At 44.5% G+C, this 19,749-nt stretch overlaps 1 protein-coding gene across 1 annotated transcript; it reads right to left on the bottom strand.

The window, feature by feature from the left end:
* Positions 1-222: 222 nt before the first annotated feature.
* Positions 223-2,121, bottom strand: LOC115208623 (myeloid-associated differentiation marker-like). The gene has a single exon (XM_029776826.1). It carries the CDS (start codon positions 1,576-1,578, stop codon positions 664-666), a length of 915 nt encoding a protein of 304 aa, XP_029632686.1. The 5' UTR covers positions 1,579-2,121; the 3' UTR covers positions 223-663.
* Between the last annotated feature and the right edge of the window lie 17,628 nt (positions 2,122-19,749).

Raw genomic sequence — 19,749 nt, 5'->3', positions numbered from 1 at the left:
CACTTACATTTTTTGAGTGAAGCTTGCGTTCAATTGCCCCTACTTGTTGCACACAACAAGCTTCTATTCCACCTGTCACAAGGGGATGCATGGCTGATTTCAGATGAAATCGTTAACCCTGTTACTGTCAACCCTGTTACTGTCAACCCTGTTACTGTCAACCCTGTTACTTCATTTGGTACTTAATAGGCACTTACTATAATCATTCTTATTTATTTAACCTTTTCAGATAGGAAAACTTGTTTTTTATTAAGTTGAACATGTGCTCTTTATGACAGAATGTTAAAATTAGTTGAAATCAAACAGGTTTTTTTCACCAAGTTAAACAATCTCAAAAGGCACCTAATTGGTGGAACTAAGTTAAACTACCACCAAGCTACCGAAAAATGTAGTTGAATTACTAGTGGAATTACATGTCCTGGAACTACTTCCCAACACTGTGCACATGATAACGTACATGAAAATATCTATGACATTTGTTTTTCATTTTTCAAGGCTCCAGTACCCCTGATTAGAATCAATATAAAATTGACATCAACAGAAGTTAATATTTCATGGACTTTGGCAATGTGTCCCCTTCTCCTATAATACACTATGACTATGTTAATATCCATAATGTGCATGCTATGTGTTCTGAAGGTCAACTATCCAGGTGTGTCTTCTTCAGGCATGACTCCTATCCCGCAGCAGTTTGATAGAGAAGGCCAGGTCCACTGTGTAAGCTAGCAGAGTAATGCTGGCCATCACCGCTTCCATGACGACAAGGGTGGGCCCAGTTTTCATGTCTGTGAGGTCTTGGTCGCGTTTCTGTAGCTCCAGGACTCTGGTAAAACACAGTATGGTGGCGACCACATAGAGAAGCACCCCTGTCAGACTGAAGCCGGCCAGCAGGCGGTCAAAGGGCAGGGGGCATCGCCCAGCACAGTCCCCTAGAACCACTATCACTGTACCCAGGGACATTAGGAGACAGAGGGCATACCACGCCCCAGACACCCATAGCTGCCAACCCACAGCTGCCAACCCTACTTTTACCAAAGCTCCACGGACCTGCTCCACCACCAGGACGATCATCTCACATCCCCCCCAGAGCTGGAGCACCTTGAGCAGACCGGGCACGCTGGCCATGTAGCCCTTCTGGTCCTGGGTCTGGTTGCGGATGAGGTAGGCCTCGGTTGCATAGGCCAGGAAGGTGAGACACGACGCCAATGAGGCGGCGATAGGACGGGGCCAGGCACCTTCATGACACATAACCACCCAGGGGAAGGTGACTGTGGCGCTGAGGGTCATGAGGGTGGCGAGAGCCGCCACGGTCACTGTCAGGTTCTTCCAGGAGATGGGGACCAGGCTGTGGAACTGGATGATGTTGACCACGTGGATTAGGAGAGTGAGGACGAAGAAGAGGCACCAGGTGAACATGCAGAGGATCCTGAAGGAGGGCTGGTGGGTGTCAGAGGTCAGCTCCGAGGGAACCAGGGAGGCTACCAGGCTGAAGGTAAGGCAACCGGACAGGAGAGCCCACATACGCACCAGCGACAGAGGGCTGGTCAGGTCACTGGCCTCCAGTACAATTACAGGCATGGTGGTGGTTCCCAAACAAAGTCCAAAACCAGAAAGTCCAAAAAGGCTGTAGACAGAGGTTTATAATGTTGTAACGGGCTTTGCTGTAGAGCAACAAAGAGGTGTCTTGCTTCCTTTAATAAATCTCCAAACCTCAGTTTGGACAAGCTCAAATTCAAGTTGTAACGTCTATTTAGGTTAAAGCAGAAATTTGCTTCCACCTTCCGAAAAGGATGTCAACAACCTTAACCAGGACAATGTACTACACCAGGATAGAGTCCACTCACAAAAAGATTTCCCACCAACTGAGAACGCCGTCTTGTTGAGCTCTTTCAGTCAGATGACAAACCCCCTTGTATATTTCTCATTTCTGCTAACTCCAAATCCAGGAAAGAACCCTCCGGAACTAGAATATGGTAGTCCCAAAATGAAAGGCTCCAAAAATCAAATAAACTGACAGTTCAGCGCATGAGACAGCGGTCATCTCCACTCTGTTCCATACCACCAATTACTTTCACAATGCAAACCTGATTAAAACCACCACTCTTCTATCCCTTGCTTCCTATACCCCAGCCTGGTCTCATAGACCAGACGTAACATAGTAAGCATAAAGTAGAGACACTCAAATGAGTATGATATATTACGTTTAGCGTGGTTACATAAGGCAAAAAACAACAGTAGGGGGGGTGAGCATATAATGCGAATGTCTAGCAACCCAAAGGTTGTGAGTTCAAATCTCATCATGGACTGCTTTAGCATTTTGGCAACTTTTCAACTACTTACTACTTTTTAGCTACTTTGCAACTACTTATCGTGTTAGCTAACCCTTCCCCTAAGCCTAACCCTAACCTTAACCCTTTTAGCTAACCCTTTCCCTAAAGCTAACTCTTTAACCTAACTCCTATACTTAACCCTAATCCCTAACCCTAACCCCTAGCCGAGCCACTAGCCACATAACTAGAATTCGTAACATATCATAAGTTTTGCAAATTCGTAACATATTGTACGTTTTGCAAATGAGTAACTTATAATACAAATTGTAATTCGTAACATATCATACGAAATGGTTGAAGGACATCCACAAATTAATACATACCATACGAAACGTAACATATCATACTAAACCCTGGACTTCCTGACGGGCTGCCCCCAGGTGGTAAGGGTAGGTAACAACACATCCGCCACACTGATCCTCAACAAGGGGGCCCCTCAGGGGTGCGTGCTCAGTCCCCTCCTGTACTCCCTGTTCACTCATGACTGCATGGCCATGCACGACTCCAACACCATCATTAAGTTGCCGATGACACAATAGGGGTAAGCCTGATCACTGACAACGATGAGACAGCCTATAGGGAGGAGGTCAGAGACCAGGCCATGTGGTGCCGGGACAACAACCTCTCCCTCAATGTGATCAAGACAAAGGAGATGATTGTGGACTACAGGAAAAGGAGGACCGAGCACGCCCCCATTCTCATCGACAGTGCTGTAGTGGAGCAGGTTGAGAGCTTCAAGATCCTTGGTGTCCACATCAACAACAAACTATCATGGTCCAAGCACACCAAGACTGTCGTGGAGAGGGAACGACAAAACCTATTCCCCCTCAGGAGACTGAAAAATTTGGCATTTGGGTCCTCAGATCCTCAAAAAGTTCTACAGCTGCACTATCGAGAGCATCCTGACTGGTTGCATCACTGCTTGGTATTGCAACTGCTCGGTCTCCGACCACAAGTCACTACAGAGGGTAGTGTGTACGGCCCAGTACATCACTGGGGCCGAGCTTCCTGCCAGGACCTCTATACCAGGCGGTGTCAGAGGAAGGCCCTAACAATTGTCAAAGACTCCAGCCACCGTCAGACTGTTCTCTCAGCTACCGCACGGCAAGTGGTACCAGAGCACCAAGTCTAGGTCCAAAAGGCTTCTTAACAGCTTCTACCCCCAAGCCATAAGACTCCTGAACAGCTAATCAAATGGCTACCCAGACTATTTGCATTGTCGTCCCCCTCCCCCCCTTTACGCTGCTGCTACTCTCTGTTTATTATCTATGCATCGTCACTTTAACTCTACCTACATATGCATATTACCTCAATTACCCCGACTAACCGGTGCCCGCAGCACATTGACTCTGTACCGGTACCCCCTGTATATAGCCTCGCTATTGTTATTTTACTGCTGCTTTTTAATTATTTTTAACTTTTTTATTTAATTTTTTTACTTACCTATTTTTTACTTAATACGTATTTTTTTCAAACCTGCATTGTTGGTTAGGGCTTGTAAGTGAGGATTTCACTGTAAGGTCTACACTTGTTGTATTCGGCAAATGTGACAAATAAAATTTGATTTTAAACGGAGGTTCTTGGATTTACATAGAGAATAATACGAAATACTCTGAGACCAGGCTGTATTCCCCCACCTCTCTCCACCACCCTACCCCGCTATATCCACCCACCTCTTCACTCCACTGGCTCCCCTTCCTGTTATGGTTGCAGCACTCTCAGTCTCATGGTGTAGGTAGCTGCAGGTGACCGCAATAACGCCGTCGCAAACGTCACTATCATTTTCCCTGACACAGTTCGCATGACATGCTGTTCCCTTTTCTAGAACTATGGCGAACAATTCATTTCTGGTTACTGTAAATAATGTGTTACTAATACATACATATGTACGCATGCACGCAAACACACACACACACACACACACACACACACACACACACACAATCCCTTTGGACACGTTTATGGAGGCATAAATGCGGTCAGTGTGAACTGAATGTTGTTTACATGGTGTTTGATTCTATGTATTATATATCAGGTCTGGATTTACAGCTGGGTACTCCTAATGCAAGCCAAGGCCCATTGACAATTGGAGGGTGTCGTAGTTCATTTGACTGAAGTGCTTTTCAGAGGAGCTATATGCGGAACATTTGATTCTACACAGTCCTCGGGGGAGTGGTACCGGAGGTGGAGAAGAATATCTCAGTTGCTCTTTCATTTGACAACACTTGTATGTGTGCTTGAGGTGTGCAGATAAATGAGTGTCTGTTTGTGTGTGTGTGTGTGTGTGTGTGCGCGTACGTGTGCATGTGTGTGTGTGTACAAACGGTATATAATGTGTTTTTCTGCATATGCATGTGTTTATTTGGGTGTTTATGTGTAAGTGGGTCTGAGTGTGTTTGCAAGTTTATGTGTATGCGTTCGTTAGTGTGTGTGTACATTGGTTTATTTGTCTGTGTGTGTGTATGCGTCCGTGAATTCTGTTCATGATGCATGCGTGCGTATTAAGACACGTTCAGTTTTTAAGAAGACTAGCTATTTGATGACATAAATTATAGAATAACTCTATTTTACCAACATAGAGACAGAGCACATCATCAAATACATTAAGATGATCATCAGACTAATTACTGTCATCACTGAACAACGACGTGACATCATTGACTTTTTTTTTGCTTGGGTGCCATTATTGCTGTCTAGACTAGCCTAAACCATACTTAGAGGAAGATGGTAAAGACGTGTTCTGATTGGGCGATCTCTAATTGTTCAGGCTTGTGATTGGACTGCAGATAGAACCTTATAGTGCCAAGTTCAAGTGGCTTTATGCAGATCTTTGTAGTTTTTCATTTTTTTCCCACTTAAAATCTAACTTCACTGACATATGAAGAACCATCTAAAGATCTATGAAATGTGACTAACTAATTTCTGTCGAATTGTAGTTGAACAAGTCATTGCATGTATAGATTTTTTTTTACTTGACTTGACTTGGGAAAACTTGTGACTCGACTTGACTTGCTCTTAGAATGCGTGACTTGGACTTGAGTCGAGACTCGGCCCTTTCTACTTGGGACTCGACTCAAGACTCGGACCTTGTGACTTGAGACTTGCACACGGGAATTGAAGTATCCCGCGTCTATATATAACACAGAAAGCAGGTTCATAACTGAAGTGACTGTGTGGGATCATGACAAGACAAAGACACACACACACACACACACACAAACACATAAACAAACGGGCTCACACACACACACACACACACACACACACACACACACACACACACACATCATAAACAGAACACACCAGAGGTGTGACCAATAATAGTGAATTGTGTGTGTGTGTGTGTGTGTGTGTGTGTGTGTGTGTGTGTGTGTGTGTGTGTGTGTGTGTGTGCGCCCGTTTGTTTATGTGTGTGTGTGTGTGTGTCTTTGTCTTGTCATGATCCCACACAGTCACTTCAGTTGTGAACCTGCTTTCTGTGTTATATATAGACGCGGGATACTTCAATTCCCGTGTGTCACACTGCTCAAGTTCAAATACGGCCTTGTGAGAAGAGAAGACACATTCCACAAAGACACACAATAGCAGATGAACAACAGAAACACCTTCCAATGCCAATGCAAGGTACATTGTAGTTCGCTGTATGGAAGTAGTGTATGGGGCTTTAGCACTTCAAGGTTGGGGATGAATTTATTAAATTCTAATTAGAAGAACTGGAATTTAATTTCAAAGTAGAAATTGTCCATTGATTTCAATGAGTTCAATTTATAATTGATATGTTAATTCATTTCTTGAACTGACTGCATTGTGATGGAACTTCTCTCATTCTGGGGCGGCAGGTAGCCTAGTGGTTAAAGTGTTGGACTAGTAATTGCAAGATCAAATCCCGGAGCTGACAAGGTCAAAATCTGTTGTTCTACCCCTGAACAAGGCAATTAACCTGCTGTTACTGAAAATAATACTTTTTTCTTAACTGACTTGCCTAGTTAAATAAAGGTAAAAAATACAATTCTATGTAGGATGGTGTCAAATATCTCAGGATGTTTTGGTTTTAAGAAACTTTAGTCAAATCCCCCTTCTATTAATTGGGTGGCTGTTTGGATTCATTCTTCCAAAGCTGCCAATCAAGGCAGCTTTGTAAAAAAGGTGCATCTGTTGTATGACTGTTCTTCAATATCTACAATGCTAAAAGTGGTCTCTATTACCTGCCATCTGTGTATAAGGTGATAATTTGGGAAACAGTGCCACTATGTGGTAGATATATGAATTACACTGACTCTCTAGAGCAGCCAGACCTCATACTAATGCAGGCCTGGAGTGGACCCCCAATGTATCACTATGAGGTGAACTCTTACACTGCTTACAATCTCTATACAATTTCACTCATTATAAACAACCATCATTTCTGTGTACAACTTAACATTGTCATTCAGTCTATTTGAATCAATATTTCATATACATCATATTAATAACATCACATCACGTAACTGTTTTAAAATGACGATTAAAAAAAATACTGATTGGAATAGGTAACCAATGAATGCAGACAATGACTATAGGCATTAGACAACAGTGAAGAAACTGTGTTTACAAAGTGTGCAGATGAACTGCGGCTTTCTGCAACCGAATTTAAGGCACAACCAGAGGACTGAGAGTAGACCATATCCTTTACGTGGCTTTCACATGAGTCATGTCAAATTTTTTTCTCATGCTGTGCAAGTTTCTGCGCTGCAGTTTTCAGTGCATGTATCCTTTACCGCTATGCATTATAAGGAGTCACAGACACTGACTGATCTATATCATTAACTATCTGCTATTGCCAGGACCAAGTGATCTGACCAGGAAAAACTCAGGGCCCTAATTATTGAGTATTTATATCTTTGGCCGTAGATGGTAAAACACAGCAACGACCAAGGGCACCACTGACTACCCACAAGGACACAGCCGCCTCACAGAAAGAGGAGGAGTTGTCCCCCACTAGCCTAACTAACACAAAAAAAGAGATGAGCAACTCTTTCATTTTGGAGAGAGAGGGGGAAAGAGAGAAGGAAGGAAAGAAGGGAGGGAGAGGGAAAGAAAGGGAAGGAAAAGCAGAGGAGAGTGAATAATTGATGTGGCCCCGGTCCCGGTGCTGGTTCCAACAGCTCACACTATCGCACAAAGACATTTAGCAATGATTCAGATCAAAGCGCCACAGACTCCCGCTGCTAAGCTGAAAGGCGAAGCCCGCCGATTGCCTTCTCCCCAGCACTAATAACATCGTCTTTATGCAGTTAATAAACTGCACACTTCAGTCAAACTATATCATTACGTCCGACTTAGGAAGCTAATCATTCAAAAACAGAGAATCGCCTCTGTTCTCTGCGTTAAACCAAACAACATTGTATTGCATGCTGGGGCTGGGAGCAGGCACGTGTGTGTGTGTGTGTGTGTGTGTGTATGTGTTTTTGGAAGGGGACATCAAAGCTTTGTCACAGTGTACAGTGAGCGTGTCAGGCAGGCTTGCAAACACACCGTCTACTTCGGTCGATACAGACATAAAGAACACTATTGAAGTTGCCGGGCCTTATATGACCACAGGGTAGCATCAGGTTTGCTCAGAACCTCCCCCACACACACACACTCGCGCGCAAGCACACACGTAAACGCGTACACACACACACACATGCATACGCACACATGAACCCAAACACCCGTACACACACACATGCACACGTACACACACACGAATGCAGGCATTCACGCACACACGCATACACACACACACAGGAGGTCAGTGGCACATTAATTGGGGAGGACGGGCTCGTGGTAATAGTTGGAGTGGAATCGGTGGAATGGTATCAAATACACCAAACACATGGTTTGACGCTATTCCATTTACTCCGTTCCGGCCATTATTATGAGCCGTCCTCCCTCAGCAGCCTCCTGTGACACACACACAAACACGCCATCCCCTTTAGTCTTGTTAGGAACCTTTCGTTTCATCAAATCAAAGGCTTCAGTAGGTGTGTGTTTGTTGTATGTGTGTGTTTGCATGTGTTCATGGTAGAGTAATGGTAGAGCAAGCAGTAAAGCCCTCGTTCTGTCTGATGTCACCTTGCTTCCAGTAGCGTATCTTAACGAAAAGCTCCACTGTTCCCATTTGCATTTCATAGTCATACTCTTTCTGACTGAAAAGACTGCAACACAAACAGGGCTTTAGACAAAGGGATAGCTGGGAGTACAATATCATTGGGGATGTCATTGTAACTGAACATTCATGTGGTGCTCATCCCAAAACAGCCACTAGCTTCTATCCCTTACCCCTACTCTCATGCACTTGTGGAGACCTGAGAGGACTGGATAAGGAATATGGTAAATACTCCATCATGACCTACAAATGCTGAGGGGTAGGGGACGGGTTGATATGGGATTGGGCATTGAACCGCATACAGTCTTCCAGTCTATAGAGGGCGCCCTCGAACTGAAGAGAGCAACTAACATTGTCTTTTTAATCAGAAAATGGTTAATTGAATAAAGTAACTCAGCTCTTGCTGCTGGTACTATGTAATGATTCCAAAAATACATACAACTATTCTGTCTCTCTTTAGATATAGTATGTTTAGCCAGTTGGAATACAAAACGAGTTATATACACAATAACACAATGAAACACAATAATCACAAACTATACTCGGTGTGCTTCATGTCACCACCTCAGGGTGATATAATGACAGTTGCTTGAGACGTTACATAAATGTTGTTAAAATAACCCTTTATGACTTTAAAGGTGATATCCCCTTTTTCGCTTTAGATTAGACCGCAGGCTCCTATAGCCGTGTTGCGTGAATACTGTTCCTATGTAATAGAAACGTACTGTAAAGGTTAAGTCTCTGGTTCTGTGTCAGTGATGTGGCGTCATGTTGTGGTTATGGAATGGTTGAATGGCACTGTTCTCAAGGTAGCCCAAGGTGAAAAATCTGTATCTCCCCTGCATTTTAAAACAGGATGGATCAACTCCACAGAACAACTGGACCGAGATCAGTGTAAATAAATACAGATTAGTGAAGGTGGATGGTGAAGTTCCGCAGTAGAGTTCTGTTACAGTGTTACAGGGATCAGATGATACACCAGATCAGCACCTTGCTCTGGGACGGGGCACGCACACACACACGCACGCACGCACGCACGCACGCACACACACACACACACACACACACACACACACACTCACACACACACACAGGTACTGTAGGGGTCAGCAGCTGTTAGGTTGTCTGACCAGATGGAAGGAGCTCCAGGGGTCAACACACACAGGACACTGTAGCTGTATCAGACGGCCCAAACATCACTAGAGTTACCCACTCAATCCTGGGTTATAACATCACTAGAGTTACCCACTCAATCCTGGGTTATAACATCACTAGAGTTACCCACTCAAACCTGGGTTATGACATCATTAGAGTTATCCACTCAATCCTGGGTTATAACATCACTAGAGTTACCCACTCAAACCTGGGTTATGACATCACTAGAGTTACCCACTCAAACCTGGGTTATTACATCACTAGAGTTACCCACTCAAACCTGGGTTATGACATCACTAGAGTTACCCACTCAACCCTGGGTTATGACATCACTAGAGTTACCCACTCAAACCTGGGTTATAACATCACTAGAGTTACCCACTCAAACCTGGGTTATGACATCACTAGAGTTACCCACTCAACCCTGGGTTATAACATCACTAGAGTTACCCACTCAATCCTGGGTTATAACATCACTAGAGTTACCCACTCAATCCTGGGTTATAACATCACTAGAGTTACCCACTCAAACCTGGGTTATAACATCACTAGAATTACCCACTCAAGCCTGGGTTATAACATCACTAGAGTTACCCACTCAACCCTGGGTTATAACATCACTAGAATTACCCACTCAAGCCTGGGTTATAACATCACTAGAGTTACCCACTCAATCCTGGGTTATAACATCACTAGAGTTACCCACTCAACCCTGGGTTATAACATCACTAGAGTTACCCACTCAAACCTGGGTTATAACATCACTAGAATTACCCACTCAAGCCTGGGTTATAACATCACTAGAGTTACCCACTCAATCCTGGGTTATAACATCACTAGAGTTACCCACTCAAGCCTGGGTTATAACATCACTAGAGTTACCCACTCAAGCCTGGGTTATAACATCACTAGAGTTACCCACTCAAGCCTGGGTTATAACATCACTAGAGTTACCCACTCAAGCCTGGGTTATAACATCACTAGAGTTACCCACTCAATCCTGGGTTATAACATCACTAGAATTACCCACTCAACCCTGGGTTATAACATCACTAGAGTTACTCACTCAAGCCTGGGTTATAACATCACTAGAGTTACCCACTCAAGCCTGGGTTATAACATCACTAGAGTTACCCACTCAAGCCTGGGTTATAACATCACTAGAGTTACCCACTCAGTCCTGGGTTATAACATCACTAGAGTTACCCACTCAACCTGGGTTATAACATCACTAGAGTTACCCACTCAACCCTGGGTTATAACATCACTAGGGTTACCCACTTAATCCTGGGTTATGACATCACTAGAGTTACCCACTCAAGCCTGGGTTATAACATCACTAGAGTTACCCACTCAGTCCTGGGTTATAACATCACTAGAGTTACCCACTCAACCTGGGTTATAACATCACTAGAGTTACCCACTCAACCCTGGGTTATAACATCACTAGGGTTACCCACTCAAGCCTTGGTTATGACATCACTAGAGTTACCCACTCAATCCTGGGTTATAACATCACTAGAGTTACCCACTCAAGCCTTGGTTATGACATCACTAGAGTTACCCACTCAACCCTGGGTTATAACATCACTAGGGTTACCCACTCAATCCTGGGTTATGACATCACTAGGGTTACCCACTCAAGCCTTGGTTATGACATCACTAGAGTTACCCACTCAAGCCTGGGTTATAACATCACTAGAGTTACCCACTCAATCCTGGGTTATAACATCACTAGAGTTACCCACTCAAGCCTTGGTTATAACATCACTAGAGTTACCCACTCAAACCTTGGTTATAACATCTCTAGAGTTACCCACTCAAACCTGGGTTATGACATCACTAGAGTTACCCACTCAAACCTTGGTTATAACATCTCTAGAGTTACCCACTCAATCCTGGGTTATAACATCACTAGAGTTACTCACTCAAGCCTGGGTTATAACATCACTAGAGTTACCCACTCAAGCCTGGGTTATAACATCACTAGAGTTACCCACTCAAGCCTGGGTTATAACATCACTAGAGTTACCCACTCAGTCCTGGGTTATAACATCACTAGAGTTACCCACTCAACCTGGGTTATAACATCACTAGAGTTACCCACTCAACCCTGGGTTATAACATCACTAGGGTTACCCACTCAGTCCTGGGTTATGACATCACTAGAGTTACACACTCAAGCCTGGGTTATAACATCACTAGAGTTACCCACTCAGTCCTGGGTTATAACATCACTAGAGTTACCCACTCAACCTGGGTTATAACATCACTAGAGTTACCCACTCAACCCTGGGTTATAACATCACTAGGGTTACCCACTCAAGCCTTGGTTATGACATCACTAGAGTTACCCACTCAATCCTGGGTTATAACATCACTAGAGTTACCCACTCAACCCTGGGTTATAACATCACTAGGGTTACCCACTCAATCCTGGGTTATGACATCACTAGGGTTACCCACTCAAGCCTTGGTTATGACATCACTAGAGTTACCCACTCAACCCTGGGTTATAACATCACTAGGGTTACCCACTCAATCCTGGGTTATGACATCACTAGGGTTACCCACTCAAGCCTTGGTTATGACATCACTAGAGTTACCCACTCAAGCCTGGGTTATAACATCACTAGAGTTACCCACTCAATCCTGGGTTATAACATCACTAGAGTTACCCACTCAAGCCTTGGTTATAACATCACTAGAGTTACCCACTCAAACCTTGGTTATAACATCTCTAGAGTTACCCACTCAAACCTGGGTTATGACATCACTAGAGTTACCCACTCAAACCTTGGTTATAACATCTCTAGAGTTACCCACTCAATCCTGGGTTATGACATCACTAGAGTTACCCACTCAGTCCTGGGTTATAACATCACTAGAGTTACCCACTCAAGCCTTGGTTATAACATCACTAGAGTTACCCACTCAGTCCTGGGTTATAACATCACTAGGGTTACCCACTCAAGCCTTGGTTATGACATCACTCGAGTTACCCACTCAAACCTTGGTTATAACATCTCTAGAGTTACCCACTCAACCCTGGTTATGTGGCTTTGCTCACCTCACTTCTCATCAGTGCCTTATAAGAGACCAGACTACCTGGGTTGAGATATTCAATTCAATTGACATGGTATTGGTACTCCCTTTATACAGCTTAATTCTTGTGTGTTTTATTTGTCTTGTATTTTATCTTCTTGTTTAACTCTGCATCGTTGGGAAAGAGCTTGTAAGTTCTAAGGTCTACACCTTTTGTACTCGGCGCATGTGACAAATACAATTTGATTTGATTTGAATTCAATTCGGCACCACAAAGTATCAAAGCTTCTAAAGTAATGGTACTTGCACAAGCTGAACACATTGATTATTCAGCAATAGCTGACGTTGACTGCATTGATATCAGAGGAGTGATAGACAGACAAACATCATTTGAGAACATCAAAAATGTAGTCCAGAAGAAGATAGGAAGCTGTGGATCAGTTGAGAAAGTTCGTCAACAATAACTATGAAGAAAGTTGTCATCGATGACCTGATTTCTCATGTCGATACCTAAACGATAATGATCAAATGCTGTCTACATTGGGTGAAATGTGACAAGACTAAAATGAGAGAAAGGTGATGAAAACCTACTTTAAAAACTCACAAAATGTCAAGTTGATTGCAATAGGCCTGGTGCTGCTATCCAATGGGGTTAAAGCTTGTCGTAATCTCACCACTAGAAAGAAAAACATGCTTATTATTTAAGAACCTCAAAAAGAAAGGTTCAAATGCTGTTCTGCTTTGTTTATTTCACTTTTAATTAACAGTTTTTCTTCATTGTGCCAGAGATTTGTCTTCATTTTTCTGCCTAGCTATACAGTATGTAAAGTTGAAAAAGCACACTACACATAGAAGTCCTTAGACATGCAGGGAGGGTGTCGAGAGGGACTGGTAGAACACACAGCAGTCCTAAGCTGAGAGCCACCAGTCTGTAGTCTTCTACCTTTAGGACCTGAGGAACAACACACACATAGAAGTCCTTAGACGTGCAGGGAGGTGTCGAGAGGGACTGGTAGAACACACAGCAGTCCAAAGCTGAGAGCCACCCGTCTGTAGAGTCTTCTACCTTTAGGACCTGAGGAACAACACACATATTACACATTACTCTCCTGTGCCCCAAATGGCACCCTATTCCCTAGGGCTCTGGTCAAAAGTAGTGCAGTACATAGGGAATAGTGTGCCATTTGCGGCACAGCCCCAGCACCACTGAACATGGCTGGATTGCAGTTAATGACTTCAAAAACTGTCTGGGTTCCCGGATACAGATTAAGCTGAGTTCTTCACAAAAAAACACAACACCAGTGTATTGGATATTTAATCTTAACATACAGAAATGTTTATAGTACAATCTTCTCTCTTACCAGATTTTTGGACCACAATGTAGGTGTTTTGTCGTGTTGGACTTCATATTGACATACATTCCTCAGAAACGTTTGCTTCAATCTCATGGATTTCAGAATCCCCTGCACTGACAAACACTGCCATATGTGTTACAGTGCGTTTCTCTACACTGATGTACAGCTCTGTGTGTTTTTTTTTTAACCCATCTAAAGACAGGAAACTGTCATATCAGACAGGAGAAAAAGTAAGGGGACGTGAGTGACTATTGTGCAAAGTAGATATTTAATCACTATGGGCAAACTAGGGCCCACAGGGCACTGGTCAAAACTACGTAGGGAATAGGATGCCATTTGGGACCGACACATTGACTAGAGAAGTCATCACCAGTGATGTATTGAGCTCCACGTGGACGAGGAGATGGGGAACGTGTGCTTCATTCTATAGCAAGAGGACTCCTGGTATCTCCAAGAGTGATAAGTATCATTTTTGTCTTTATCTGTTGTCTGGTACTGTCTGTTTGCTCGCTAGGGCCATCTACTTTAAGTGTTGCCTGTCTTCCCGTTAGCCTACTTGGTGTGTGAACTGTTGACTGCTCATCATTTGCAGATGGTTGTTGACATATCAACCAGAATTAAGGGGCAGGGCATTTTGTAACTTGTTTTGATAATCAGTGGCAGTATTGGAGGGGGAGTGGTTTCTCGTCTCCTAGGCAATCAGCAATTAGTAGAAGGCGGCGTGCTCTTCACCTCTGCTAGGTAATTAGTGTTAGCACTTCAATCTCCCCTGGTTTCTCAGCAGCAGCTGTAAGCGGTGGTCGTGTCAGTCTTGTCGGCAAAACTAAGACCGTTGCCAAAACAAAGCTCCACACGACTCTTTCACTGAATAATCTTACCTAGTTATTTTCTGATGATATCATTTACTCTTTTGTAGCTTTGGCAACTCTGTGTTTCCTCTCCAGTAGGCTTTACAGATGCTCCCCACCCCTTGGCTGCAACCCTTCTAATTTAGTGTACCCTGCACGCACAACCCATGTGGAATTTCGGGTCTCTGGCAGCGTTTGCAACTGCCAATCTGCGATCAGCCTATGCTGCCCTAAAGTCCCTGGACTTTTTGGCCCTGAAGGAGACATGGATCACTACAGAGAACACTGCTACTCCAGCTGCTCTCCTCATCGGACTACGTTTTCTCTCATAGTCGTTGTGGTGGTGGCTGTCACGTTCTGACCAGTAAGGGGTTATTTGTTATTGTAGTTTGGTCAGGACGTGGCAGGGGGTGTTTGTTTTATGTGGTTCGGGGATTGTTGGGTTATGTTATTATGTAAGAGGGGTGTTTATTTAGAGTGTTCCGGGGTTTTTGGGCTATGTTCTTGTTAGTTTATTTCTATGTTAGTTCTAGTCGTTCTATGTTTAGTTAATGGGGTTGACCTTCAATTGGAAGCAGCTGCTCCTCGTTGCTTCTAATTGAAGGTCTTATTTAAGAGGGGTGTTTGTTCTATGGTATTTGTGGTTAGTTGTCTCCTGTTTAGTGTCTGAGCACCTGTGTCACAACATCCACAGAAGGTGGCGCCTCTCCTCGGTCGAGCGGCGCTCGGCGGTCGTCGTCGCCGGCCTACTAGCTGCCACCGATCTGTGTTTCAGTGTCTGTTAGTTATGTCTGTTTTGTGATTGCACCTGTTTTGTGTTTGTCATTAGTGGGGGGTATTTAGTCTGTCTGTGTTTAGCTAGGATTCGTGCGGGATTGTTCTTTGTTACGTGTGGTGTTACGTTTATTGTATAGGCATTAGGGTTGCCGGGCTGCGCCCCGTCTGCCTTTTGAGCGGAGCTTCGTTTAGTCATTTTTTTACTGTTATGCTCTCAGCCATATATGGATCTTGTCATTGGATTATTAAATTAAGTTTGTTCCAACGGACCTCAGTCTCCTGCGCTTGACTCACTCCTTAAACGGTTCATCCCGCTCGTGACAACCTGATAGGACTGTTAGTGTCGTTCGTTTGTTTTGTATACGTGATTTGTTTGTTTTTCCTTCTTCACATTAAAAAGAAGATAAGTATACACGTTCCCGCTGCGTTTTGGTCTGATCCTTACGACACCCGTTACAGTGGCACAGGGATACTCATTTCTCCTAACTGGAGATTTTATCTAATTCTCTTTTCTCCCTCTCTCACCTTGTCCATCTCCTCATTTCAATTCCATACTGTCACTTATCCACTCAAGGTTAACATTGTTGTCATCTATCACCGACCAGGTGCCCTTGGAGAGCTCATCATGACGTCTGCCTTCGATTAATTTATTTCCAACTCTCTCTTAACTCTCCTTGCCTCTTTTGACCTCACACTTTCCCAATCCCCTCCAAATCACAAGGAAGGCAATACGCTTGACCTCATCTTTACTAGAGGCTGCTCGCCTACTAATCTCTCTGCAACCCCCCTCCAGGTCTCTGATCACTACGTTCCTACAACCCTAGCCACTCAGCCCCTACCCAGATAGTTATGCGCTGTCGCAATCTCTCCCACTACTTTCTCCTCTTCCATCCTATCATCTCTCCCTTCTGCTAAACCCATCTTCCTTCCTGATTCTGCCTCTTCCTCCCTGGTTCCACTGCCACAGAACTACTCTACGCCTTCTCCCTTCTCTCTCTCCAGATGAAATCCTGTGACTAGTGACGTCTGGCCGCATGACAACCTGCCCGCTCGACCCGGTCCCCTTCTCCAGACGATCTCTGGAGACCTTCTCCCATTCCTCACTTCCATTATCAACTCATCCCTGACCACTGGCTGCATCCCTTCTGACTTCAAAATATCCTGAGGAAACAAACACTTGACTCATCTGACGTCAAACTATAGACCTGTATCCCTTTATTTTCTTTCCAAAACGCTGTCTCTGACCAACTCCCTCGTTATCTCACTCAGAACAATCTTCTTGGCCAGTCAGGCTTCAAGACGGGTCACTCAGCCGAGACTGCTCTTCTCTGTGTCACGGAGGCTCTCCTCACTGCCAAAGCTGACTCTCTCTCCACTGTTCTCATCCTCCAAGATCTATTGGCTGCCTTCGACACCGTGAACCATAAGATCCTCCTCCCCAGCCTTGCAGGGCTTCGAGTCTCAGGCTGCACACTCTTGGATTGCAAACTGCACACTTCGCTCCTACCAGGTGACATGGAGAGGATCTGTGTCTGCACCACGTACTCTCACTACCGGTGTCCCCCAGGGCTCTGTTCTAGGCCCTCTCCTCTTTTCTCTATACACCAAGTCACTCAGCTCTGGTCTCTCCTATCATTGCTATGTGGAACACACTCAACTACTTTTCTCCCCCCCTTCTGATACCCAGGTGGCGACACTGATCTCTGCGTGCCTGGCAGTTATCTCAGCTTGGATGTCAGCCCACCACCTCAAGCTCAACCTCGACAAGACAGCGCTGCTGTTCCTACCGGGGAAGGCCTACCCGCTCAAACACCTGTCCATCACGGTTGACAACTCCAGTGTCGCCCTCCCAGAGTGCAAAGAACATTGCTGTGACCCTGGACAACACCCTGTCATTCTCTGCAAACATCAAAGCAGTGACTCGCTACTGCAGATTCATGCTCCTAATCCAGGCACTTGTCATTTCCCATCTGGACTACAGCAACTCGCTGTTGGCTGGGCTCCCTGTTTGTGCAATCAAACCCAAGGAAATTATGAAGAACGCTACAGCCCGCCGGGTTTTCAAACTTCCAAAATTTACCCATGGCAGCTTCTCTGCACACTCCACTGGCTTTGCATCCACTACTAGACCATGGTGCTTGCCTACGGAGCAGCAAGAGGAACTATCCCCTCCTTAACTTCAACCCTGCACCCCCCCCCCCCCCCCCCCGCCTTCCTAGCTAGCTCTGACTTTGCTGATAACTACTTTATTGAGGAAAAGTGCACTTACTACAGTGAGGGACAAAAGTATTTGATCCCCTGCTGATTTTATACGTTTGCCCACTGACAAAGAAAGGATCCGTCTATAATTTAATGGTAATGGTAGGTTTATTTCAACAGTGAGAGACAGAATAACAACAAAAAAATCCTGAAAAACGCATGTCAAAAATGTTATAAATTTATTGCCATTTTAATAAGGGAAATAAGTATTTGACCCCTCTGCAAAACATGACTTAGTACTTGGTGGCAAAACCCTTGTTGGCAATCACATAGGTCAGACGTTTCTTGTAGTTGGCCACCAGGTTTGCACACATCTCAGGAGGGATTATGTCCCACTCCTCTTTGCAGATCTTCTCCAAGTCATTAAGGTTTCGAGGCTGACGTTTGGCAACTCAAACCTTCAGCTCCCTCCACAGATTTTCTATGGGATTAAGGTCTGGACACTGGCTAGGCCACTCCAGGACCTTAATGTGCTTCTTCTTGAGCCACTCTTTTGTTGCCTTGGCTGTGTGTTTTGAGTCATTGTCATGCTGGAATACCCATCCACGACCCATTTTCAATGCCCTGGCTGAGGGAAGGAGGTTCTCACCCAAGATTTGACGGTACATGGCCCCGTCCATCATCCCTTTGATGCGGTGAAGTTGTCCTGTCCCCTTAGAAGAAAAACACCCCCAAAGCATAATGTTTCCACCTCCATGTTTGACGGTGGAGATGATGTTCTTGGGGTCATAGGCAGCATTCCTCCTCCTCCAAACACGGCGAGTTGAGTTGATGCCAAAGAGCTCCATTTTGGTCTCATCTGACCACAACACTTTCACCCAGTTGTCCTCTGAATCATTCAGATGTTCATTGGCAAACTTCAGACAGGCATGTATATGTGCTTTCTTGAGCAGGGGGACCTTGCGGGCGCTGCAGGATTTCAGTCCTTCACGGCGTAGTGTGTTACCAATTGTTTTCTTGGTGACTATGGTCCCAGCTGCCTTGAGATCATTGACAAGATCCCCCGTGTAGTTCTGGGCTGATTCCTCACCGTTCTCATGATCATTGCAACTACACGAGGTGAGATCTTGCATTGAGCCCCAGGCCGAGGGAGATTGACAGTTCTTTTGTGTTTCTTCCATTTGCGAATAATCACACCAACTGTTGTCACCTTCTCACCAAGCTGCTTGGTGATGGTCTTGTAGCCCATTCCAGCCTTGTGTAGGTCTACAATCTTGTCCCTGACATCCTTGGAGAGCTCTTTGGTCTTGGCCATGGTGGAGATTTTGGAATCTGATTGATTGATTGCTTCTGTGGACAGGTCTTTTATACAGGTAACAAACTGAGATTAGGAGCACTCCCTTTAAGAGTGTGCTCCTAACCTCGGCTCGTTACCTGTATAAAAGACACCTGGGAGCCAGAAATCTTTCTGATTGAGAGGGGGTCAAATACTTATTTCCCTCATTGAAATGCAAATCAATTTATAACATTTTTGACATGTGGTTTTCTGGATTTTTTTGTTGTTATTCTGTCTCTCACTGTTCAAATAAACCTACCATTAAAATTATAGACTGATCCTTTCTTTGTCAGTGGGCAAACGTACAAAATCAGCAGGGGATCAAATACTTTTACCCTCACTGTATGATATGTGATATGCGGTTGTCCCACCTAGCTATCGTAAGATGAATGCACTGTAAGTCGCATTCAGTACCCTTCCCCTCTGGATAAGAGTGTCTGCTAAAAAACTAAAATGTAAAATGAGAGCAAGAGGATAAGAAGCAATGGCTCTTTTGTTTATGGAGTGTTACACCGTCGGAGAAGGAGGGACACAGTAGTGTGCAGTCTTCACACGGTGACGCGCTCATCTCAGT

The sequence above is a fragment of the Salmo trutta genome, chromosome 14, assembly GCF_901001165.1.
Source record: "Salmo trutta chromosome 14, fSalTru1.1, whole genome shotgun sequence".
NCBI lineage: Eukaryota > Metazoa > Chordata > Actinopteri > Salmoniformes > Salmonidae > Salmo > Salmo trutta.
This window is presented reverse-complemented; position numbering and strand designations above follow the sequence as displayed.

What these genes read in the sequence shown, in the direction of transcription:
- LOC115208623 (XM_029776826.1), bottom strand. Translation starts at nt 1,578, where the DNA reads ATGCCTGTAATTGTACTGGAGGCCAGTGACCTGACCAGCCCTCTGTCG.